Source organism: Artemia sp. Qi Xiang Cuo, chromosome 4 (assembly GCF_049724085.1).
Source record: "Artemia sp. Qi Xiang Cuo chromosome 4, ASM4972408v1, whole genome shotgun sequence".
Taxonomy (NCBI): Eukaryota; Metazoa; Arthropoda; class Branchiopoda; order Anostraca; family Artemiidae; genus Artemia; species Artemia sp. Qi Xiang Cuo.
The window spans coordinates 16359967-16386912 of record NC_142797.1 but is presented as its reverse complement, the minus strand read 5'-3'; the positions used below and the strand labels follow the sequence as shown (position 1 = coordinate 16386912).

At 36.5% G+C, this 26946-nt stretch overlaps 1 protein-coding gene across 2 annotated transcripts in view; it reads left to right on the top strand.

Moving 5' to 3' along the window:
• LOC148952821 (protein Skeletor, isoforms B/C-like) overlaps positions 1-26946 on the top strand; it is a 258085-nt gene that overhangs the window by 202264 nt on the left and 28875 nt on the right. For both annotated transcript variants that reach the window (XM_089088109.1, XM_089088110.1), the window contains 2 exons: positions 6956-7076; positions 15620-15736. In XM_089088109.1, coding sequence (XP_088944235.1) covers positions 6956-7076; positions 15620-15736 — 238 coding nt within the window. The remainder of the gene's footprint in view (positions 1-6955; positions 7077-15619; positions 15737-26946) is intronic.

Below are 26946 nucleotides of genomic sequence, written 5' to 3'. Positions count from 1 at the left end.
ACAAGACACTACTGAAATGTTCCAACTCTTGCATTTCAACGACAAAAATCCAAAATGAACTATGAAAAATTAAGAAAATGTAGCTTTGACAAGGTAAACCACAAAAAAAAACTATTGAAATATTCCAACTCTTGCATTTCAATGAATAAATTCAAAATGAGCTATGAAAATCAACAGAATGTAACTGTGACAAGGTAAAGCACGACAAAACACTACTGAAATATTCCAACTCTTGCATTTCACGACAGAAATTCAAAATGAACTTCGAAAAACCAAGAGAATGTAACTGTGACAAAGTAAAGCACAACAAAACACTACTAAAATATTCCAACTCTTGCATTTCAATGAAAGAAATTCAAAATGAACTATGAAAATCAACAGAATGTAACTGTGACAAGGTAAAGCACAACATAACACTACTGAAATATTCCAACTCTTGCATTTCAATGAAAGAAATTCAAAATGAACTTTCTGAGTATTTTTAGCTTTCCCTCCAAAATTGGCCCCCCCCTCCCTTGCCCTCAGAAATGGGGGAGCGAAGGGCCTCTGAGCCTTGCCCTTGAGGCAGATCCCATTTATTTTCGATTCTGAGCATTTTTTATTTTTCCTCCAAAATTTACCCCCCCGCCCCGGCCCGCCGAAATGGGGGGACGAAGGGCCTCTGAGCCTTTCCCTTTAGGCAGATTACGCTATATTTTTGATTCTGAGCATTTTTGATTTTCCCTCCAAAATTGACCCCCCCTCCCCTGCCCTCAGAAATGGGGGAACGAAGGGCCTCTGAGCCGTGCCCTTGAGGCAGATCCCATTTATTTTCGATTCTGAGCATTTTCGGTTTACCCTAAAAAATTGACCCCCCCCACCCCTGTCCTCATAAATGGGGGAACGAAGGGCCTCTGAGCCTTCCCCTTGAGGCAGATCCCATTTAATTTCGATTCTGAGTTTTTTGTATTTTTCCTCCAAAATTTACCCCCCTCCACCCCTGCCCTCAGAGATGGGGAGACGAAGGGCCTCTGAGCCGTCCCCTTGAGGCAGATCCCATTTATTTTCGATTCTGAGTATTTTTGATTTTCCCTCCAAAATTGACCCCATCCCCTCCCCTGCCCTCAGATATGGGGGAACGAGGGGCCTCTGAGCCTTCCCCTTGAGACAGATCCCATTTATTTTCGATTCTGAGTATTTTTGATTTTCCCTCCAAAATTGACCCCCCCCCGCCCCAGCCCTCAAAACTGGGGGAACGAAGGGCCTCTGAGCCTTGCCCGTTAGGCAGATCCCATTTATTTTCAATTCTGAGCATTTTTGGTTTTCCCTCCAAAATTGACCCTTCACGTTAAAAAATTATCCAATCACTAATTACCCCTTTTTTGCAAATGTCAATCAATGAATTCCGATTGTAAAAGCGTGTTTAATCATGTTACCTAACACACAGTACAGCAATTTGATATGCGTAGCCTACTGCCAGGAACCAGTGGAGGGATCCTTGCTCATAATTGCTAATCACCTTAACCCTTTTATCCATCGTGAAGTACATGCTCCAAAAATATTTTATTCAGAGATTTCACATTAAAAAATTATCCAATCACTAATTACCCCTTTTTTGCAAATGTCTATCGCTCTGAATCTCTTTGAAAAGGTGTAGAGCTTCTATAGAATAATGTAGAAATTGCTATATGTTTCCGCAAATAACATGGAGATTGCTATGCCCCCGTCAGAAGTATAACCTTGATTACTACTAATTTCCCCAGTCAGTCAGGTTTTCCCAATTTCCCCAGTCTCCTTCCATTTGTATGGCCATCGGTTAGAAGTATAATTTTGGTTAAGTTTAAATTAGTTGAAAACCACTTGTGTGAAAAAGCCTTGTATCGATAACATTAGAAGTGAAGGAACCTAGGGTCTCCTGAAACGTAGCTAAATCAGAAGGGCATTCGTGGATGATAAATTTAACTGAAAACTCTACAGACCTAAAATACATATTGTGTTTTTACTTTTAAGAATTGTTGGTGGATTGCAGTATGTTTTAAACTTTTTTGTTGTTTATTAAATAAAAAAAACTGTTTTTTTGAACTGAAAGTAAGGAGCGATATTAAAACTTAAAACGAACAAAAATTATTCCTTACATGAAAGGGGCTGTGCCCCCTTCCATGCCTCGCTCTTTACGCTAATGTTTATTGTTGTTTTAAAAAATAGAGTTGTGAGAAAGAGTCAAACTTTACCGTAAAGAGCAAGGCGTTGAGAAGCGGACAGTCCCTTTTATATACTGAATAATTTCTGTTCGTTTTAAGTATTAATGTCGCTCCTTACTTTCAGTTAAAAAAACTTGTTTTTTTTATCAATTTCTGAACGTGTTTTAATTAATGCAGCTTTGATTTTGGCTCAACGTACATGAATAATTAAAACGAAATTCGCATATAAATTTTACTTTTTTTGGCTAAATGGCTTTCTCGAAATTTTGATCTGACGTAATTTACGAATTAACTTACGTAACGAACTTCTATATTCTTAAGTTTTTATTACGTATATTAAGGAGTTCATCCCCTAGTCAATACCTCGCGCTTTACATTAAAGTTCAAATTTTATTCGAATCACAAACCCGTGAATCACAAAGGCCTGTTAATTAGAATAGATAGCTCTTTTGAAAGTATAAAAAAAAACTTTAGCGTAAAGAGCGAGGCATTAATTTGGGGGCGAAACCCTCACATACCTAATCATTTCTGTTCGTTTTAGGTTTTAATGTTGCTCCTTACTTTCAGTTGAAAAAAATTGTTTTTTTATTTAATTTCTGATCTTTTTTTTAATAATGCTAAGAAATCCAGCGCACCCTTCAGAGAAATGTCCCTTCCCCCAAAGAAACATCCTCCATGGAAAGATTCTTCCCGTAAACCTTTCTTCCGACCCCCCCCCCGATCAACGGGCAACAATATAACAATGTAAACAATGAGCCCTTCCCCCGGGAACTGTGGGGGATTAAGTCATCCTCAAAGACATATTTATTAGATTTTTGACTATGCTGAACAAAATGACTATCTCAAAATTTTGATTGAATGACTTTGGAAAAAAAATGAGCATCAGAGGGGGCCAAGTTGCCCTCCTATTTTTGGTCACTTAAAAAATGCCCTAGAACTTTAATTTCCGCTCAAATGAGCCCTCTCAAGATATTCTAGGACTACTCGATCGATTTGATCACCCTGAAAAAAAATAAATAAATACGCATCCTTGATCTTTCTTCGGGCAAAAAATACAAAATTCCACATTTTTGCAGATAGGAGCTTGAAACTTCTATAGTAAGGTTCTCTGATGCGCTGAATCTGATGTTGTGATTTTCATTAAAGTATTATGACTTTTAGGGGTTGGTTCCCCCTTTTTTCAAAAATAAGGCAAATTTTCTCAGGCGCGTAACTTCTTATGGGTAAGACTAAACTTGATGAAACTTCTATATTTGAAATCAACATAAAAATGTGATTCTTTTGATGTATCTATTGGTACTAAGATTTCGTGTTTTAGAGTTTTGGTTACTATTGAGCCGGGTCGCTTTTTACTTACAGTTCGTTATCACGAATTGTTTGACAAGCATTGACAATGCATAGTCCATAAATTATATGTATGCTTAGAAGCATACATATTTTGCTCAGGTTTTCGACGACTACATTTTGTTTCAACATTAGGTAAAACTTGCCATTAACATTAACCTTTCAATTCTACTACTTACCTGGGTGAAAGACTTGACAAGTAGTAAGTAATAAATAGCTCATTTATCCTTCCACTGATTTGGATCTAAACTACTCAAGCTAGAAATATAACACTGCGAAATTTCTAAAAATGTAGAAAAATAAAATTTTCTCAGAACAGTTTTGTAACCATGAGAATATAAAGTAGACTTAAGAAAAGCAATACAAATGACTTGAACTGAAAATGTGACGTCATGATGAAAATATAATTCGCATCAATAGCCTTGCATAATATTTTCATGGATTTCAACTATTTTCAAAATAGTAATCGTAATTTACGATGATATTCAAAAATAGTAAATAGTGATTTAAGTATTTCAATATAATTCTTAAAATTTTAAATGTATTTTAAATGAGGGAATATAGTAATAGAGCTTGTTTCACGAAGAAAATTGCATAATTAAATATAAAATAAATATTCATATAAGGATTTTAATATCTCTTGGTAGCTTGGGATTTCAGCCCTTGAAATTGACCCTCATTTCATTCGAGCTGGAACTCGGACTCTTGTTTGGGTCTCTAACTGTCACAGGTGGCCCATGCAGTTGCGGGAAAGTTATTACTATGAAGCATTACCACAGAATGCCTTGAATCAGACCCTCCATTGCCACTCTTCATTTCCACTACTACCCAAACACAGTGGCAGTTAGTATAGAAAAAAGAAATATTTTTAAACCACCTTAAAACTTTTCGCGGTTTAAGGGCTGCCACTTCCTGAACCCCCGCCTCCTTACACTAAAGTTTTATAGTGTAATGTTGTGTTTGGGTAGTTGTTTTTAAGGAATTGAGACAAACAGTCAAACTTTAGTGCAAAGAGCGGAGGGTTCAGGAGGGGGAACCACTCAGCCATGAAAAGTTTTCTAGTGGTTTAAAAACTCATAGTTCTATAGCAACGACCCTTGCGTTGCGCTAAAGTTTTATAGTGTAAGGTTGTGTTTGAGTAGTTGTTCTTAAAGAATTGAGACAAACAGTCAAACTTTACCGCAAAGAGCGGAGGGTTCAGGAGGGGGAACCACTCAGCCATGAAAAGTTTTCTAGTGGTTTAAAAATTCATAATTCTATAGCAACGGCCCTTGCGTTGCGCTAAAGTTTTATAGTGTAAGGTTGTGTTTAAGTAGTTGTTTTTAAAGAATTGAGACAAACAGTCAAACTTTAGCGCAAAGAGCGGAGGGTACAGGAGGGGAAGCACTCAGCCATGAAAAGTTTTCTAGTGGTTTAAAAAGTTTATAATTGTATACCAACGGCCCTTGTGTTGCGCTAAAGTTGTATACTGCAAGGTTGTGTTTGAGTAGTAATTCTTAAAGAACTGAGACAAAAAGTCAAACTTTAGCATAAAGGGTGAGGAATTCAGAAGAGAGCAGCCCTCTTACATACAGAATAATTTCTGGTTGTTTCTAAGTTTTAATATTGCTCCCTACTTGTTTTCAACAAATTTTTCTAAGCCAATTTTTTTTATCTGATTTTTGACCCTTTTCCAAATCATTCGCAGGCCTATCCAATATATTTTGAGGGCTCCCACCCCCTTAACCCCTCCCCCACTGCTTACTCTTAATTTGTATAGATTAATACTGTTAAATTGATTGGAGCTATTCAATATTGATAGCGTAAAATGTTTATGATGATTATCACAATTTCTCTTGGACTTAATTCCTTTTATGGTAGTGACAACTGACCAAAGCGATCGAAACAATTCGAAAAAAATGAGTGGCAGAAGATTGACTAGGATGAACTTGTGACCTACCACGATCTCTTGATTATTTTTGTTCATGGGGCCACCAGGGGAGTTTCGATTTTTATCTAATATTGAATCTTATAAATATGATAATTTAATAAACTTACCTTTCTTCTATTCATCTCCTCCTTTTTCTTTTTATTCTTCTTTATTCTTCTTTTATTTTTCTTCTTTTTTAAATTTTGCAAGTTTTTCACAACGCTTGGTACTCTTTGTAAAGTTTCAATTCGGCAACGTGTTTGCATAAAGGAGTAGCGTTGTAGCCAGGATTCACCTTTGGGAGAGGCCCAGTCCTTTAAGGAACGAGATTTGACAATGGAATATGTCATTTTTTACGATTAAGTACCCAAAAATTACTTATTTTAATATTTTTTTTCGCGTTACGGGGGAAGCGGTCTTGACAATCAAAACATTCCTCCTATTCAGGGCCCTACGGAGGCAATATAGAGATTCTAGATCCCCCCTCCCAATGGAATTTTTGTGTGAAAAAGTGTGAAAAGAGAAAACAAATCCAGGCGGATTACTGCATCCTGAAATTTTTTCAAGAAATTGACCCCCCCCCCCCTCCAATTATACTCATCAGGAAAAGCAATAAGCTACACTTTTTTGAATAATTGTTAATTTGTTTTTAACCAAAATTGAGAATTTTTAGCTCGTGAACTCCCAGATGCTGTAAACCCTGTTTTACTAAAGAAGATGAATTCTGGTTTTTTGGAAGGGAAGGAAAAAGCTTATAAATTCGAAGTAAAATTATCAATAGTACACAGAAACTTACATCTTGAATGCTTAAAGTGCACTAATTTGGACTTTTGTCGTACTTTTAAACTGAACCAAGCATGGCCTTCCTGATAAATTTGGGGCCTTTTTTGGAATTTTTGTAAGACCATGAAAAGGCATGCCAATTAGCAGTGTCTGTAGTCGTGTCTACTATAATAACTCTGTCAAAGGTCTATCTAAAAGATAATGACAAAATATTTCAAGCCAAAAAGGTTTCACCTGAAGCCTGGTCATTTTCTTTTAGTTGTCCTCTCATTGGATGGCCTTGAAAACAAGTAAATCTTTTGGAATTTTAGTTAACTAGAATATCAGACAGTTATTCCTGTTAAATCATTTCGTGTGAAAAAAAGTCAAATGAATAGACTCTTACGAGAGGAAAACCCTAAAAGTTTTTGTTGGCTCACTGAGTCATAGTTAGAAGAGAGTGGCTGAAATAGCAAAAAAATAAACAAGATATGATAATCAATCTTTGAACAAAAGAGAAAAAATGAATAAAAGTGAGCGTAAATTAGAATCCAAAAATTAAATCAACAGTAAAAAATTTAAAACATTATGGGAAATTAAACATAAAGTGTGTTTGGAGTGGAGGGGAGGGGTGGGAGGGGTTTTAATAAAAAGCTAAAGGTATAGACAATGTGAAGCAGGGTACAATGTTTATTTAACTTTGAAGCCTATACTCTTTCCGCATTTTGTAACCCTGTGTTAATTTTACTTTTTTCCACAGTGTGACGGAGTAAATGGTGTTTGCCCGGACAGACGCTTAGGTGGATCAAATGACGTTATTGTTTTGGGTGGTCGACGCCACAACGGTATAACTACCATAATCTACAGAAAAAACATTGAAAGTAAGGAGCGCCATGGTTCTTATTGTTATAAATATCCTCTTTCTCTCTCTCTCTCACTCTCTCTCTTCTCTCTCTCTCTCTCTCTTCTCTCTCTCTTCTCTCAATCTCTCTCTCTCTCTCTCTCTCTCTCTCTCTCTCTCTCTCCCTCTCTCTCTCTCTCTCTCTCTCTCTCTCTCTCTCTCTCTCTCTCTCTCTCTCTCTCTCTCTCTCTCTCTCTCTCTCTCTCTCTCTCTCTCTCTCTCTCTCTCTCTCTCTCTCTCTCTCTCTCTCTCTCTCTCTCTCTCTCTCTCTCTCTCTCTCTCTCTCTCTCTCTCTCTCTCTCTCTCTCTCTCTCTCTCTCTCTCTCTCTCTCTCTCTCTCTCTCTCTCTCTCTCTCTCTCTCTCTCTCTCTCTCTCTCTCTCTCTCTCTCTCTCTCTCTCTCTCTCTCTCTCTCTCTCTCTCTCTCTCTCTCTCTCTCTCTCTCTCTCTCTCTCTCTCTGTCTCTCTCTCTCTTCCTCTCTCTCTCCCTCTCTCTCTCTCTCTCTCTTTCTCTCTGTCTCTCTATCGCTCTCTCTCTCTCTCCCTCTCTCTCTCTCTCTCTCTCACTCTCTCAATTCTATCTTTATATGTGAGCAACAATTGTGTATATGTGTATATATGTATGTTCTTGAAAGCGGCTCCATATTTTTTGGGGAAAATTGATACCTTGGTATATTCTCCCATAACAAAACGATCTAGAGAGGTCAGAAGTCTGAGAAAATGCGTTAAGAGCCTTAATTTTGGTTTTTACAAATGACGTCATGTACTATGTTACTAAATTGTATAAGCATTTCAGATAACATTATATATGGCATCATACACGAATTTTCTCATATGATGTCATTCGTAGAATAAATAAGGTTGTTGAGTATCCAACGCAACAGTTATTTATATAACATAATGTCTGTTGGAAGGCCCTAAAAACGAAAATTTGCAGTTGCAATTACTATAAATGATGATTCTTTGGAATCAACACCTGAACTATCAAACGTGATAAGGTGTGAAATTCGACAATCTGGACCATCAATTGTGACAACACCAATACAGACAACTAAACCAAAGGCCATTGCTAAATTGTCTGAAGTAATCAAAATCCAAAAACGTGTCAAAAATGAAAATGAAGAGCAAAGACACGGGCGGTTAAAAGATATGCGAAAACAACAATCAGAGCGTGTTAAAAATGAAAATAAAGAGCAAAGACGCACGCAATTAGAAGACATACAATACCGAACAAGTGAGAGAGTCAAAAATGAAAATGAAGAGCAGCGGGTCAATGAAAATCAACCTCGACAGTGAAAATCAAAACGTGTCAAAATTGAAAATGATAGTGATGATGATTGGGTTTGGGATTTTGACAGGGATAAGGTCACCAATGCCTACCATACCTTTGTTAAAAGAAAACAAAGGCTTGACGATATGTATTTCATAATGACGAAAGATAAGCCTAGGTGTAAAGAACCAAATAAATTTAAAATGATAGCGATGATGATTGGGTTTTGGATTTTGACATGTTTAAGGTCATCAATACCTACCATACCTTTGAAAATCAAGAATAGGGACAGGATAAATCGTTGGAAGAAAAAGAAGTTTTTGTCCCACCACCCGAATAATGAAAAGAAACAAAGATTTGGCGATACATCTTTTATAATAACAAAAGACAAGACAAGGCAAAAGAAGAAGTTTTTGTCCCACCACCTGAACAATTAAAAGAAACAAAGGTGGTCGTCAATGCCTTCAATACCATGTAAAACAAAAAACCTGGACTTGATAAATCGTTGGAAGAAAAAGAAGTTTTTGTTCCACCACCTGAAATATTAAAAGAAACAAACGTTAGGCGATACGTCTTTCATAATGACAAAATAGGAGCCGAGGCAAAAGATAAACGTCCAATAAAAAAATTTAATTTTACAAAGACACCACTTCTAACTTAAGGTCAATTTGGACGTCATGAAATCAACAAAAGGCTCAAATTGTGTGCTTTTAGAAGACAAGATTAAAATTCTAAATAATTACAACGTCTCTCAAATTGGCTGGGAAGAGGTCATAAGGCAAAATTTAAACTGAAATTAAACTGAAATTTCATGGGAAGCGACAAAGAGTGACGATTAGAATGAATTTCGGTAAAAGGAGAGCGTGTTTTGGATTGTCAGACAGATGAGCTTTCAGTAAATAGCGAAGGCGATGAGAATGAAACTGATGCAAATAACGACAGTTACAGTTTCATTTCCTGTAACAATGATGAAATTAAGTCAGAAGAGACACATAAGCCAGGTGACAGATTGACCTTCAGATGATCTTCAGATTGACACTGAAGACGGGTTGTTCAAATGGGTGTAAAGAACCTGAATCAACTTCGTTTTTATATGAAAATGAGGAAGAAGCATTCCTGAGCGTAAAAAAATCCATAAAGTAAAACCAGTGAGAATAACAGACAACTAAACAGACAACTGATATATATGCCTAATATACCTAACTGAAGCCTATATACCTAAACTGAAATAATATCTTTTTTTTAATTTAGCTTAAATTTCGAAAACAAATAAGATTAGATTTACTGCAAAAAGCCTGCAGGCTATAGCAACACAGAATAGTGTCTACAAACAAAGCTTAGGAACCGAATACAACTTTAGATAGTATAAATAAAAAAACAATGAAAAGAAAAAAGAACAACAAAACGACAAAAAAGAAACACACCAAGGTTCAACATTTTAACCAACAAAGACCAATCATAATAAAATTCAAATCATAAAAACCGTAACAACCTATCCCCTCAAACATGATTCCCTATGTTTAATCCCTAAACGAATAAACTTACACAACTGCTTAACATAACATGCGTTCCTCTCAGCCATCCGCTCAATTAACCAGCATTAACTCCCAAACACTCGTACAAAACATTCATTCCGCAACTCAGACAGCTCTTCACACTCGGATACAAAATGAAATAAGTTCTCATTCACACATCCACACACAGGGCAAAAATAGGGGCCAGCCGCCAGCCTAAATTTTCCCGAAAATTTCCTTCTCTCATCTAAATCCAAACGATCCCCTCTTACCAACAACAAATTCTCCAAATCCTCTTTATTCAACCCAAGTTTAAAATAAACCTCCTCCCCCCAAAATATATTGAAGTGTATTTTGTTGAGTTTATTGATTGAATAGAATTGATTGATTGATTGAAAAAAACAGTCTTCAGCTCGGAAGTAAAACCTCAAAGACATAGATTGGTCCTTATTAGCTTGCCACTCTTGGATTTCTTGGTCATTTAGGGTTCGCTAGACTTCCTTCCATACTGACATGCTTTCACCCATTGGGCCTTTTCCTTCATTCCACATCTCCGAAAGGCCATAAAGATCCAGTATTTATTGACCTGGTTTGGCCACGAATCACGTCTACTGTCCTTCAAGCTCTCCAAATAAGTTGACTTAAGAAGCCGAACTCTAGGTAGCGTAATTATTTTCTCCCAGAATTTCACCTTTCTAACCAATCTAACACTCCTTAAAGTGAAAAGCCTCTCCTTTCAGCACGACTGAACTAAAGGAATCCTTCAACCCTAAAATTCTCTTAAAACATATTAGCTGCACTACTTTTAGCTTAGCTGCTTTAGCAAAACCACAAACCTCAGAACTCCTGATCACTTTCGACTAATAAAAATTGCACTAGTCCTCTTAATTTCCAATCGAATGAGCCTTTTTTGAAGCTTCTACGGAAAAAACTTTCTAAAAGAACCTTATATGCCCCAAGGGCATAAATTAAGACCCTTGTCCTGAGGGCTATCGGGGAAGGGGGGCCATCCTCAAATTGCCAGACCTTTCAACTACGTTGAACAACATGAATGTATCAAAATGTTGATCGGAAATGTTTGGGGAAATTATGGGCGTGGGGGGGATTCTCCCTCCGTTTACCTTCGACTATTAAAAAGTACAATAGGCCTCTCAATTTCCAAAAAAAATAGCCCTTCTTAAAGTTTTTACTACAATACTTCTTATAAAACCTTTTATGCCCCCAGGACATAACTTACAATCTGCGCACGGAGGGTTGTGGGGGGTCGTCATACTCAAAGACAAAATTTGCAGACCCTTCAACTACCTTCAAGAAAATGTCCATATCAAAATGTTGATCGGAAGTTTTTGGGGACATGATGGGCGTGAGGGGGGGGGGATATTCGTCCTCCGATTCCAGTTTTAATTTCCAGAGCTTTCAACTATGTTGAACAAAATGGCTATCTGAAAATTTTGATTGGGTTTGTTTGAGACAATTGTGGGCATGAGAGGGGGGTTAGTTACCCTCCAATCACTTACGACTATTAAAAAGGGCACTAGTCTACTTAATTTCCAATTAAATGAGCCCCTTTAGAAGTTTCTAGGACAACGCTATCTATAGAAACCTTATATGCCCCCAGGGCATAACTTACAACCTTTGCCCTGGGGGCTCTCGTGGGCGTTTCATCCTTAAATACATAATTTCCAGAACTTTTAACTATTTTCAACAAAATGGCTATCTCAATACTTTGATTGAGCGTGTTAGGGGAAATGGTGGGCGTGAGAGGGGGTTAGTTGCTCTCCATTCAGTTTAGACTATTTAAAAGGGCACTAGCTCTTTAAATTTTCAATCAAATGAGCCCTTTTTGAAGTTTCTACGAAAAAACTTTCTATAAAAACCTTATATGCCCCGGAACAAAATCGATATCTCAAAATTTTGATTGGATGTGTTTGGGGAGACGGTGGGCATGAGAGGGAGGTTAGTTACCCTTCAATCACTTTCGACTATTAAAAGACCACTAGCTCTTTCAATTTCCAATCGAATGAACCCTTTTGAAGTTTCTTTAACATCGCTTTCTATAAAAACCTTATATGCCCCCAGGGCATAACTTACAACCCTTGACCTAAGGACTGTGTGGGGGGGTCATCCTTAAGGAACTTATTTCCAAAACTTGCAACTACGTTGGACAAAATGGCGATCTAAAAATTTTGACTGGATGTGTTTGGCGAAAAGGCGGGCGTGAGAGGGGGGTTAGTTGCCCTCAAATCACTTTCGACTATTAAAAAGGGCACTAGCCCTTTGAATTTCCAATCGAATAAGCCCTTTTTCAAGTTTCTATGACAAAGCTTTCAATAGAAACCTTATATGCCCCCAGGGCATAACTTATAACCCTTGCACTGAAGACTGTGGGGGAAGTGTCATGCTCAAAGATTTAATTTCCAGAACTTTCAACTGCGTTGAACAAAATGCCTATCTCAAAATTTTGATTGGATATGTTTGGGGAAATGGTGGGCATGGAAGGGGTGCTAGTTGCCAGCCAATCACTTTCTACTATTAAAAAGGGTACTAGGCATTTCCATTTCCAATGGAATGAGCCCCTTTTGAAGTTTCTACGACAACACTTTCTATAAAAAACCTTATATACTCCCAGGGCATAACTTACAACTCTTGCCCTGAGGGCTCTGAGGGGGTTATCATCCTATTGAAAAGGGTACTAGCCCTTTCAATTTCCAATCAAATGAGCCCTTTTGAAGTTTCTACAACATCGCTTTCTATAAAAACCTTACATGCCCCAGGGCATAACTTACAACCCTTGACCTAAGGGCTGTGGGGAGGGGGGTGTCATCCTTAAAGAACTAATTTCCGAAACTTTCAACTACGTTGGACAAAATGGCTATCTAAAAATTTTGATTGGTTGGGTTTGGGGAAAGGGTGGGCGTGAGAGGGGGGTTAGTTGCCCTCAAATCACTTTCGACTATTAAAAAGGGCACTAGCCCTTTGAATTTCCAATCGAATAAGCACTTTTTCAAGTTTCTATGACAAAGCTTTCAATAGAAACCTTATATGCTCCCAGGGCGAAACTTATAACCCTTGCACTGAAGACTGTGGGTGTATTGACCTGATCAAATGTACAATTTCAAGAACTTTTAACTGCGTTGAACAAAATGGCTACCTCAAACTTTTAATTGGATGTGTTTGGGGAAATGGTGGGTATAGAAGGGATGCTAGTTGCCTTTCAATCACTTTCAACTATTAAAAAGGGTACTAGGCATTTCCATTTCCCATGGAATGAGCCCTTTTTGAAGCTTCTACGACAACACTTTTTATAAAAAAAACATTATATGCCCCCAGGGCATAACTTACAACTCTTGCCCTGAGGGCTCTGAGGGGGTTATCATCCTATTGAAAAGGGTACTAGCCCTTTCAATTTCCAATCGAATGAGCCCTTTTGAAGTTTCTACAACATCGATTTCTATAAAAACCTTATATGCCCCCAGGGCATAACTTACAACCCTTGCCCTAAGGGGGGGGGGTGTCATCCTTAAAGAACTAATTCCAAAACTTTCAACTACATTGGACAAAATGCATATCTAAAAATTTGGATTGGATTGGTTTGGGAAAAGGTGGGTGTGAGAGGGGGGTTAGTTGCCCTTAAATCACTTTCGACTATTAATAAGAGCACTAGACATTTAAATTTCCAATTGAATGAGCCCTTTTTCAAGTTTATATGACAAAGCTCTCCATAAAAACCTTATATGTCCCCCAGGGCATATCTTATAGCCCTTGCCCAGAAGACTGTGGGGGGAGTGTCCTGCTCAAAGATACAATTTCCAGAACTTTCAACTGAGTTGAACAAAATGGCTATCTCAAAATTTTGATCGGATGTGTTTGGAGAAATGGTGGGCGTGGAAGGGGTGTTAGTTGCCTTCCAATCACTTTCTACTATTACAAAGGGTACTAGCCATTTCCATTTCCAATGGAATGAGCCCTTTTTGAAGTTTCTTCGACAACGCTTTCAATAAGAACCTTATATGCCCCCGGGGCATAACTTACAACCTTGCCCTGAGGGCAGTGGGGGGTGTCATCCTCAAAGGCATAATTTCCAGAACTATCATCTACGTTGAAGAACATTGCTTTCTCAAAATTTTGATTAGATGTGTTTGGTGAAAAGCCCTTTTTGAAGTTTCTTCGACAACGATTTCAATAAGAACCTTATATGCCCCCGGGGAATAACTTACAACCTTGCCCTGAGGGCAGTGGGGGGGGGTGACATCCTCAAAGACATAATTTCCAGAAATTACAACTACTTTGAACAAAATGGCTATGTAAAAATTTTGATTGGATGTGTTTGGTGAAAAGGAGGGGGTGACAAAGGGGTTAGTTGCCCTCCAATCACTTTCGACTATTAAAAAGGGCACTAGTCCTTTGGAATTCCAATCGAATGAGCCCTTTTTGAAGTTTTTACGACAAAGATTTCTATTAAAACATTATTTGCTCCAAGGGCATAAATTACAGCCCTTGCCCTGAGGGCTTCGGGGGATTGTCCTCCTCAAAAACATAATTTCTATCTGGAAATCAACTACGCTGAACATAATAAATATATCAAAATTTTTATTTTGATTGGAAATTTTTAGCCAATCACTTTCGACTATTAAAAAGAGCACTAGCCACTCCAATTTCTAATCGAATGAGCCCTTTTTGAAGTTTCTGCAACAACTCCTTCGATACGAAGTGCCCTAGTCTAAGACCAAGAAAAAAAATACATTGTGCCAACATCGTTCTTTACTTAGGCAGCGCTATTGCGCTGCCTATGATATTGCTTTTTAATTTCGTTTTGTAGAGTTTTGATTACTATTATTATGAAACGAGATACCACCAGATGGCTAATTTGACAGTGTATATATATACAAATCTTTAAATTAGCCAAACGGCCAACCAGTATTTTAAGCCTAGGAGTCGAGCTGGACATAAGGAAACATATTAAGAAAACAATTAGTACTCCATAATATGCAGAATAATCCTAGTTAACACATTTTGCAGGGGCCTTTATCTTCACTTTTTTCCTTGTTTTCTCAGTTTTTTAAGAAATTCATGAATTTCTTAGAACCTATATATTCGCAAAATATATACCCCACCCCCCTATTGTGCAAATAAATGCCTAGAATAACATCCTCAATCAAATTATTACATCCATTTGCATCACAAATGAACTTTACTCCCATATTAGCCATATGGTTTGCTACCTAAACTCTTAGATATGATTAATTCTAAAATTGACAGTCAGGTTGTTGGATTTTCATTTTCACTGACGAATTAACGGCAACAATTTGCTTCTTGGTGCAAATCCTACATCCTGGCAAGGAGAACCACCAGGAATTTTGTCACGAGATATGAGATTGGGGTGGGGAGAAGATTGGGTGTCAAATTAGTCAAAGCAAGCCATTTCCATCGTAATTACACGGTAAGTCGTGAAAAATACCAGACTGAAGGAGAGCGGGGGGTGGGGGACTGACAACCTTACTTGCAAACAAGGCCAGCAAACTGTATTGTGAGAAAGCACGTGCAACTTCAAGTTTTGATGTTTGGGCCTCAAATGGCTTGGTGTTGCAGTGGGTTATTAGCAGTAGTAGTAGTATAATATTCTAAAGTACATGGATACTGTGAGTCTAAAAATGGTGTCAATTACCTTGTGTAGCTCTTCATGTTTTTTCTATTTTTCATTTTTATTGAACATAATAAATTAAGTATATAAATATTCTAGACCCGGACTCAAGGCTTGACAGGCCAATTTCCACAACCGGCTATGCAAACATGATTGCTGCAATCGGTCCTCTAAACCAGAGAAAGGAAGCTAACTACCACGGAGGTGACAGAACAGGTGAGTTTGTCCATTTTTCAATTTCTCCCCCCTCCCCCCCCCCGGCCCTTTTATTATTCCTTTTGTGCATAAGCACTAAAACACCAAATGTCGGTGGTTTGGTGAATGGCATCAACAAAATTATATTGAGACATAAGAACAATGACACTTTGTCCAATAACAGAAAAAAAAAACAATTACACGTTTTTTACTGTATTGTTTTCTGTTTCCTGTTTTAATTTGAAATTTGCAAATATGGCTGTGCAGTTGATGTTGTGATCTGAAGAAAAGAGGGAAACTATCGTGAATGTGGCAGAATCACCTTTTTTTCTTTTATTTGGAGGATTGATTCTGAACGGACTGCAATTTGTGCACTAGAAGATGACGGTGAAAAACCTAAAAAGAAACAAAACCAAATCATAGCCAAAAAAGAGCAAAGTGACAAACTTGACAGAGCAGCTTTCTTTTTTAGTTTGTTAGGAATGGGACTAAAAGCACCAGAATTTTGGATAGTATAGAAGAAAAATTGATTCTTTGACAAGTTTATAGATTTTCGATCCAATGGGCTTTCTCAAAATTTCACTAGAACAGAATAAAACAGAATTCTAAAACAGAGTTAATGGTTTTGGTCGGTCATCTATTATAACTACTACTACTGACTCCTCATTGCAGCCACTTGTGGCCAACACACCAGCTCATAACATCACTTCTCTATCATCATTTATTTCTTGTTCAAATGATCTGTACATGAATTAAGAAGTGTATAAGCATATCTCTGAATGTATAACTGTAAGTTTTGAAAAACGTTCTGTGTCTGAAACACCAAAAAGTATATAAAGGAACATGGATATGAAAAACAAATTTGAAAGCACTATCACCACAGCTTAAAAAAATAAAAATAATTAGACTCGTCCTTTTCTTCGTCAGCTATTTTCTTGCGTGTGAACACAACACACAGCCGCTTCCTCAAAGAGCTACATTACGAATTCTATTTATCATTTTTCAATTCAAAATTTTGAAACTGAAATTCATTGAAATAGAGGTTTTGAAGTACAAAAATTACAATATTTTGCTAGAAAATTTTCTGATTTTGAGGAAAACAGATTCTATGGAATGCCCCGATAAGGGGGACAGGGGGAGGGTGGGTTTCAAGTTTTGAAAAAACATTATTTTTCGTAGTTTACGTAGAATTACCCCCACCTAGATTTCGAAATATACCGAAATATATATATATATATATATATATATATATATATATATATATATATATATATATATATATATATATATATATATATATATATATATATATATATATATATATATATATATATATATATATATATATATATATATATATATATATATATATATATATATATATATATCTTTATTCAAAAAAATGAAAAAAAAAATGCTCCTCCCCCACATTTTGGCGAATCGTTACCACTGTATTCTTCCTTGCCCAAGAATATGTTAATCCTCTGAGAGGAATAAAGCACGTGCTTTTAGGATCATATTAATTTATAAAAGTAAAGGAAGTAAATTCCTCTTTTTTCCTCTGCAGCTATTTTCTAAAATTACATTTCTATTACCTCTATCAAATTTATATCCTTTTTGTAAAATAGATCAACCTAAATGTTTTTTTTTTTGGGGGGGGGGGATGAAAATACCCTTAGGAGTCTCCATTATATTTTCTCTTGAAGAATTTCCAGTATAAGGGGTCTACAGACGAATTCCCCCTTGATATTGAAAAAAAAAATAATGAGAACGACCGTCATATGAGTGAACGAAAACTTAGAGATGTCTGTATGTGTCTCTTCCACATTAAGACTTGTAGGCTAGTTCTGATCATGTCCGTAACAAGAAAAACTATGTACAAACAGGTAGGCCTTCCACTTTAATGGTTCCTTTACACATTGCGGAAATGCATGCGGAAATCCGTCCTTATCTTTTTGAACGGTGGCCCAGAAAACGCTATGTTTTAAGGCAAAGTTTTCAAATGAATGCATCAGCGTGGATGAAGATAAGTTCTAAAAGAAGATTATTGGCTAACTTGACTCCCGATTAAGTCCTTATACTGCAAAGGAGGCACAGAAGACAAAAAGAGGAATAAATTCAGTCTGAAACAACAAAGATTTTGATGTTCCATAGTGATGTTTTTATTCATTTAAAAATCATGCCAAGAATTCGTCCTGATTTGACCAAAATCTTGCGGAAATCTAGAGTTTTTCAGGCACGAAAATGGAAGGAATCTCCGTACGGATTGCTAAATCCAGACGGATATCCGCAATGTGTAAAAATGAACCATAAGGAATTGCAGAGAGTCGGTGCGCTCCGCAGAAATTCCATACTTGTTGTGTCTGATGATTGGGATGGTGATACTGTCGACAAAATGATCGGACTGCAGGCTGATTTGCACCAGAGTTGCCAAATGGGGCATATTTGCGCTATTTGGGCGCTTTATTTAGGCGTTTGTGCATTGATTTGTCCAAATTGGCGCACTGCACCGAGTTTTTTTTAAATCGTTCATTTGACGCATTTTTCACAATAAAAAAGGCAGTTTTGGCACATTTTCATTTTTATGGCGGCGCAACTTTAAACCAGACATCTGGTGATATTGATTTACACTTTGCTTTGGCTAGTAAATGTTCTTGAAAACATGCATTTTGGGAAATTGAGATCCTATTGTATCCCAGACAAATCCTGGGGTTTATCGTCCTTACTAGGGTGACCGGATCTCATAGAGGGCGAAAAAAAAAATCTCGGAATTTTGTTTGTCTCAACCCAACAAAACGATTCTCCTTTCCAGATATTGAGATATCAGAAATTTGAGTTCGATTAAATGACGTTAACCTGTGCCGCTCGTCAATCAAAGTTTGAAAAAATTCAAATTTTTGACCAAAAAGGTGACATCGAGGCATAACTCCAGAACGGTATATAATAAAAACCCGCTTAACATCTCAAAAGAAAGCCTATATTGTTAATCAAAATTCATATTCTATTCATAATCGTTGTTATTTTAAGTCAAACCGAGTTACAACAGTATTTAGCCCCATAAACGTGATTTGACACCACTAGGAGCGCACTTAGTGAATTTTGTTATTCAGTTATAGATTTTGCATTTTTTTGTATATTTTTTAGTTTAAAGAAGGACTATAATAAAAACGGTAATACTGATAAGTCTAATGACATTTTGTATTTTTTTAAATAAAAGTCAGGTGCATAATAGATACAAAACCGACGCGAAAATGATACAGACGTAGTACAATCATAAGTTGACAATTTTACATTGTTATTTAATCAATTCTAGATTAAATTCTATTCTTCTATTAAATCTATTCTTTTGTTAAAGCAGTTTTTGAAACGTCAGGATTTAACACTCGGCATTTGCTTACAACTTGGAGGGCATATTGCTTTTGGCCTTTATCTTTTGTCATAAGGTTGTTAAAGTCGTTTATTAATTTAACACCACACTCTGCTATGTCATTAACTACTTTTAATTTTTTGACAATTTTCAATCTTCTCGAAAGCCATTGTTTTGAGGCCAGGTGTATGGATGTTGTCTTAGGAAATCTGCTTTTATATTAAATCGGTCAAAGAATGTAAACTTTTCTTTGGTTAGTAAATCTACTAATCCTCCATCAACTACCTGTTTTAATTCTTCTTTCCTGACTTTTGGGTTTACAACCCTAGTGTGCTGTAATGGTTCATCGGTGCTACCCAGCAATTTATAAGCCATTCACAACTTTTGTCGTCTGTAATAGCGGGATCGAGAAAAGATAATCCCACCAACTCTGACTTCATAATATACAACAAATGGTTAAAAAATTTGGTCAGGGATATTTCTGCAATGTCGTTGTCATATTTTTTATAGTCTAGCAGACTAGGCAAAATACCTAAATCTTGCTTTGCTGCAAGATGAACTTTTGGAGCATTGAACGAAGCTTTACAATAAATTTTAACTATCAACAAATTTTAACAATAAATTTCAACAAATATTAAATCGATCGCTATCGTATCGCTATTGATATCGTATCGATCGTATCGATCGCTATCGATATCGTACGCACAGAACTTTCTTCTTCTTCAGACATCTTAAATTGACGGCGGAAATGAACATTTTAAAGCAGTAAATAGCCTTTGCCATCCACCTAGCGTGATGAATTGCTCTTGGAGTTCTAAAACCCCCAATATTGCCGTATAAACACCCAATAAATACCAGAGCCAACTGCAATAGCTCCTTATAGTCATCCCCGGGGTGGCTCTCAGTTATTTTGGTTTTGAATTCAGCAGCAACTTTTACAATTACTTCTGGAGTTAGCTGCATTTGTACTAGATTGTCACTGATACCTGTGTCGTATTTTCCTTTGTCTATATTGGGTCATGCAGTGAGAAATCTCTTAAAAATGTCCGGATGAGGCCCCGTAGTTGATCCTATTTTTGTGTCGAACACGCCTCGTAACAGAATTTACAAGATATGATGACGGCAAGCTAGGTGTAACAACTCTCTTCCTAACATTTGCTCCAATATGACGCATGCTCCTTTGAGTCTTCCCGTGTTGGATGCTGTAGTGTCGAAGCACATCGCCTTGACGGTGTTGAAAAGACCCCATTCATGTAGGTATTCATATACAGCTATGGCCTGCTCCTCTCTTGAGGTGTTTGTTGTTACAGGAACTCCTAGCAACTGTTCTTTTTCACCATATGAAATTACAATAGCTATTCGCTCACATTGTTCATTTTTTTAAACGCCCGATAAAAGTTTACCGTCCCAATGGACAACCAGGGGCTCTTTTTCAAGAATATTTACTTTATCCATTTTTTATTATATTGTTCTCTGAACATTTACCTTCTATGGTGTAATGAAGTCTTCGAGACTTTGTACTCAAGAGGGTTAAGATTTAGTACTTCTAGGGTAGCTATTAAAATTCTAGTGGCATTTCTGTCGGATATCTAACAATATGGACAATTACATGTTTAAAATGTCTTTAAAACCCCTTGCAAATGAAACTTTCATCCTCTTGCTTGCATATGGTCCTGGATCTTCCACAGCTTCTTCAAGGACGTTCACTTCCTCCAAGATCCAAATTTCCTGGTAGATGCTGTCTACCAGGTTCAATATTTATGATGTGTTTCCTTTTTCTTTTTACCTGTCAAACGGAACTTTCTTTGGTAAACTAGTCAGGTAATCCCCATAAAATAAAAGATTAAATTTGAACAAAAGGCTATGTTTGAAAATTGAGTTTCAAAATAATTTTTAATAAGAAATAGATAATTCCGAGACAGATCATGCAAAAACCACAAAATTTTTAGAATACCCCAAACTGGCTCCTAAAGATACCAGGTCGCGTTATTGGGACTAAAGACTGTTGTAACTCTGCTTTCTTTAAAATGACAACAATTATGTATAGAATATAAAGTTTCAAGAACAGCGTTGGCTCTCCTTTGAGATATTAAGCTTGTTTTTATTATTTACTATTCTTGAGTGATGGCTCCATACGTCAACTTTTTGGCCAAAAATTTGAATTTTTTCAAACTTCGAGTGACGAGCGGCACTAGTTAATGTCTCTCATTCGAACTCAAATTTCGGCCATCTCAATATCTGGAAAGGGGAACCATTTTGTGGGGTTGACAAAAACAAAATTCCAACATCGATTTTTTGCGGTTACCCTAGTCCTTACTCATACAAAAATGCATGTTTTAGCTGCAAATGCTTTTGCTAGCGATGTTTTCCGTCACTAAACTCTACTTTCATCTAGAGAGGCTTGATAGCCTCAAGCAAATGAAAATTCATGAGCCGCGTCTATAACATCTTTTATTCGAACAAATTCCTCGAAAGTTTTTCTGGAACTACAGTTTTTTCCTTTTAGTGTAATTCACACTTATGTACAAAATTAAAATGAGTTTAAAGCCTGACTCCTCAAAATCTCCCTATTCATGCGATTTCTAGTTACTTTCCCAGGTTGTTTATATAATTTACATATTATTTTTGTTTTGAAATACCCCCCTCCCCCCACAAAACAACACTTTTCTGCAGACGTGCCAAGCTGGTAGAGTGCATTTTCATATATTAAAAAGAAGGTTCAGAAGCTTAAGGTTTTTTGAAGTATCTATCTTTTCTTAACGTTTACTTTCTTTTATCTTGTTTAGTTTTACCAGAAAAATGAGTAGAAAGCTATCTTATACCCCCACGAGTCACCCCTGCTGCCACCTACAACTTTTTTTAACACCATATATGAGCACGAGAACCACGTGGTTTATGGTTTTTTGTGAATGAGAATTTGAAAAAAAGGAATTTTGTCACATTTATGTATGTTTTCTTGGATGGTTATGTGTGTTGGTCAATTTATTTGATGTTTTTCATGGATGTTTAATGGTTTTTGTCAGTGAGAATTTGAAAAACAGGAAATTTGTCACATTTATGGATGTCAACAGCAATTCATGTCTGTTTTATGGTTTTCTCAGTGAGAATGAAAAAACAGGAATTTTCTCACATGGAAAAACATGAATTTTGTCACATTTATGGTTGTTTTCATGGATGGTTATGTGTGTTGTTCAATTTATTTGATGTTTTTCTCGGATGTCAACATCAAATTATGGATGTTTTATGGTTTTTGTCAGTGAGAATTTGAAAAACAGGAAATTTCTCATATTTATGTGATGTTTTCATGGTTTTGTCAGTGAGAATAAAAAAATAGGAATTTTGTTACATTTATGTCTGTTTTTATGGATGGTTATGTGTGTTGGTTGATTTATTTGATGTGAGTTCCCAGGAAACAGTTAGATCACATGTTTCCTTCTCAGCCAATCAGAGGGCTTGTTACATATTATCGGCGGAGGGAATATAAAGAAAGGATTTTTGCTATATTTTTATTAGTCTGTGAATAGAATTCAAGGAGTGAGAAGAACAGTTTGACTTTACTCATTTGGATATATATTTGTAATAATGAGTGGAATGTTTACACTATTAGAAGTTGATAGTGGAGTTGATGGTAATAATACAAGAGCACCAAGCATTGCGGTGAAAATTATAAAAGGATCACGGCTCCGTCTGGAATGGGATGCAGTATATGCAAGATATGTGATATCCTCGAGCAAATTTAAAATGGAGGATCAATTATGTTTCGCCGCTAAAGTTGATATAGCACATGTGAATAGACTTCAATGTGCTTTAAGTGCATTGGTGAAACATATTGAAGACAATAAACAGTATCGCTAATTGTACATGCTCTGTATTATTGATGTTGTTGTTGTAATTATTCAATAAAATTGTTTCGAAATCGAAAATGTTCTCTTTCTTTTCTGGTTAGGGCTAACGAATCAGGGTCAGTCTAGAGTCAGCAGTCGAAGTGAAAGGACTGAAAAATGAATAAACTTGAGACAGTTAAAAATAGATCAAATCTAGTGTTTATGGAAAATTATTTGATTTTGGATGATAATTTCTTCCTGTTATCTCTTCAACACACGATGTTCTCTCGTCAGGGAAATATTGAAAATATAATGAGGAGTGAGTCTCCTCCATTGGACTATTGTATGAAACTTTTAAAATGTGATTCAAATGCATATACTCAATTTATTGATATATTAATTGAAACAGGGCAGAATCATATTGTGGATATACTTTTGAAAACAATGCCAATGGATTCAATGTAGATGGCTCCCCCATCATTCGAAAGAGGTAACGTCACAGAGTTACTCCTCTCCCCTCCCAGTTCCCTCTCATTGAATTTATTGAACGAAGAGGATCAGTTTCGTTTTAGCAGTGAGTGAGTTGACATCGGAAACCGAAAAATGTTTTATATATGTCCATTGTGCATGTACACTCTTGGCAGTTGGAATAAATGTGAGACTTGTACAATTATTGATGACTATAGTGAAAAGTGTAAATTATGTAATCCTTGTAAATTACATAGAGGCTATGCAGTACAAATTAAAGGGCGTAATTCATGTCTTAAGGAGGTGTGTGACTCTCATCCTAGAGGGCACCTGAGCTCCAATTGTCACTATGATAAATGTGATCAGTGGGAAAATACTTACCCCGCTATGATTGGGAAGAATCCCAAACGTGATTTTAGTTTATTTCTACGAGATTGTTATCGTTGTGGATTTAAATGAGTCTGTGATAAGGAATCGTGCATAAGCTTAAACTTTTGGAGGAACAAGAATACTTATTTTTTCCATAACCGTCGCGACCGCATTTCCTACTATGATCCTAAGAAAAGTGATTTCTAATTTTCTGTGAACAAATTTGATTCAACATATTAAATAATAGCGTTTTATATTGCTTAAAACAGACAGATTGAAACTATTGAATTTCATAATATGAATGCAAATAGTATAATTGACTATACAAAGAGATATGACAAGAGTGAAGTTACATTGTACTGTAGAAAATGTGACCCTGACTTTGCAGTCAATCAAGAACAATATAGAGTGAATCCAAATGATTTACCAGAATTAGCGGTTCACGATAGTTGTCTATACATCGAAGATAAAGAAATCTAAAGCGGAAATTGAAAGACATTGTTGTATATATATATATACATTTTATTAATAAACAAATTCACAAACATTTTTTAAGCACTTTACTCTTAGGGCGCTGAAATCAATATTATATAGGTCTGAGAGGATATTTTCTACTAGAAAGTCGTTCAGACGTGGATTGTCAACATAAATGTGGAGAAACTGCTCGTAAGTATAGCCACGACATCGGAACACAAAATATAGTAGTGCATGGAAACCACAGCTTTTAGTCGTTAGATCCTGCACCCTCTTCTTATTTTGAATAATAGTTTTCCCACTGATCTCGATATAGGTGCTTATGTTTGGCGAGGAGATTTTATATGGTAGACCATTATTATAAGACAATGCATGTGTCTTCAACACTTCTCGTATGAACATACAAAAACCCGTCAACACTTTTGATAGGATGCTCTAAACGAAAATCAAAATGTAGTTGGCGCGTTGAATTTTGACGAGAAAATCTGAGGGCAGCCAATATGATGTGTATTGAGACATTTAGGGGTCCATATTAAATAAATTAACTATTAGACCAGTATTCAAGGTGCCATGTATAGCAGAAAAACGATTTCTGTAATTATTTATCCGGAGTTTTCACACTGGTTTAGTGAGATCAGGGCACTGTTCTATGCCAAAGGATCAGCACATATGCACTCAAAGCGCATACTCCCTGTACGTACTATCCTCATATCCTGTGTACCCGACAAATCCAGTACAATGATATCATGTGTTTTAGGAAACATATCTTCGGTTATACCATTTTCAAATAGTTGAGAGTCATGATCTAGGGTTTGCATGGTCAACTCATACAATGTTCTATAGGATTTATCAAAAGATAGATTGTAGAGTGGGATGCCGTTTACTTTGCACACAAGAGATGAAAGTCCAAACATCTCGAATTTATGTGGGCATTCAGTCCGTGATCCTAGTGCACTGGCACCTCTTACAAAAGCCATAGCCAATTTCGAGGGGATTTCTCCATTGATAAATGATGAATCGGTGAAGATGCGTGAGCCCATTGCACTATCCCGTTGATTGGTGATTGTATGAGGAATAATTAGTTTAATATTGTTGCTATTGGCTCTCAGTTTTTCCACGGCCAAAGCAACAGAACTCATGACCTGTTGTTTGCGTACATGAAGTATTGCCGAGGTGAGGGAGAGACTTGCATCGGGATTGGCAGCAAGTTCTTTTCTCAATATGAAATTGGAGGGTGCAAGCGTTAGTTTTATATCCACTTTAACATTGGGCGGCAGCCATTGGGGTATATTAAATATTTCATGATATATTTTTCCAACTAGATGAAATTCACTAGTTGTAGCATTTTTAAGTGCATCTGTACTATCAGTATTAGTAATATATTCATATCCATTGGAAGTGCCTCTCAATTTCTTGTATGACTTGTGTGTCATCAGCATGAATTGCATATAGCTTTTATAATTTGAGAGATTGTTGCTTTTGCTCACCAGCGTGCCATTGATGTAGACACTAATTTGACGAAATAAATTATGTAATATACAATTTTCATAGGATATTCCATCGGCCCGAATCGGCATTGTATTATCGGATTTCCGGACTTTCATTTGCAAATCTATGAATATTGACTACAAGTCAATAAAGTAGACTTCTTTATAATAAAATTGAAAGTTGATATTATAAGAGAGTGGTTGTTGTGGATAGAATAGCTAATAGTATCAACGCTTGACACTCACATCAAACTTACAAGAATTTAACATATTAAATTCTTCTGTGATTGAAGTTTAGGAATCCTTATGTGGCGGTTAGGAGAAGAAATCTAGTTTCGATCTAACAATTTTCTTCCTGGGACTTCTTCTTCTTCTACTGTTTATTGCACTTGTCGGCATTGTCCTTCTTTTCTTTGAGAAAAGGGATGATTTCATTCTTCTCCGACCTGAGTAGATACTGATGAGTGATGCGTTTTTTCTTGACAATTTTAAACCTTTACCATTCTGTTTTAATTTCTCGCCAAGGGTTCGAACACTTGACCTAAGATTTTCCGAAGTACTTTTTTTTAAAATCCTTGCCAGAGCCCCAATTGTATTGTGTAGAGGATGCAAAATCTATCGCAGCCAGTGCAAGATGTTTTCTAGCCAGTTGTAGTGAAGAGCGAAAGAGCTTAGCAAACCAAATTCCAATTCCGTAACCAAACATTGAAGAGTGTCTCTTATAGTAGTTATTTCCATGGCCCTGTTCTCTCGGACCAAGAGTTTTAACATAGCAGTAAATATCAGGACAAGTGAATACCACTTTTTTATTAGACATCTTGCTTTTGAACAATGGGTCGAAAATGGCATGTAATCACAGCCAAACCCTTTGAAATTGCTATTGGATCACCCAATTCGGTTCTTAGTGTTAACTGACAGAGTTCCAAATAGCAAGTATTTACGGGAACATACTGAAGATGCTTTATATTATAGTGGTGAATATGCTCCTGATTGGTTTTTTATTCAAGAACTCGTAGGAGGAGAGCATTTAAATTATCGACCCATTACTTGTCTACAAAGGAAGCATATATAACTATACAGTTGTCCGTGGTGACGGCTGCTGGATCGTCAGCAAACATGAAATTAGTGTTTCCCGCACTCTTATCATTAATTATATTGAGCTTAAAGCCAAGAACATCCTTTAGATTATCATTGAGAATAATCTTTTCACAGGCAATGGGTAAACTAATATAGATCTTACCG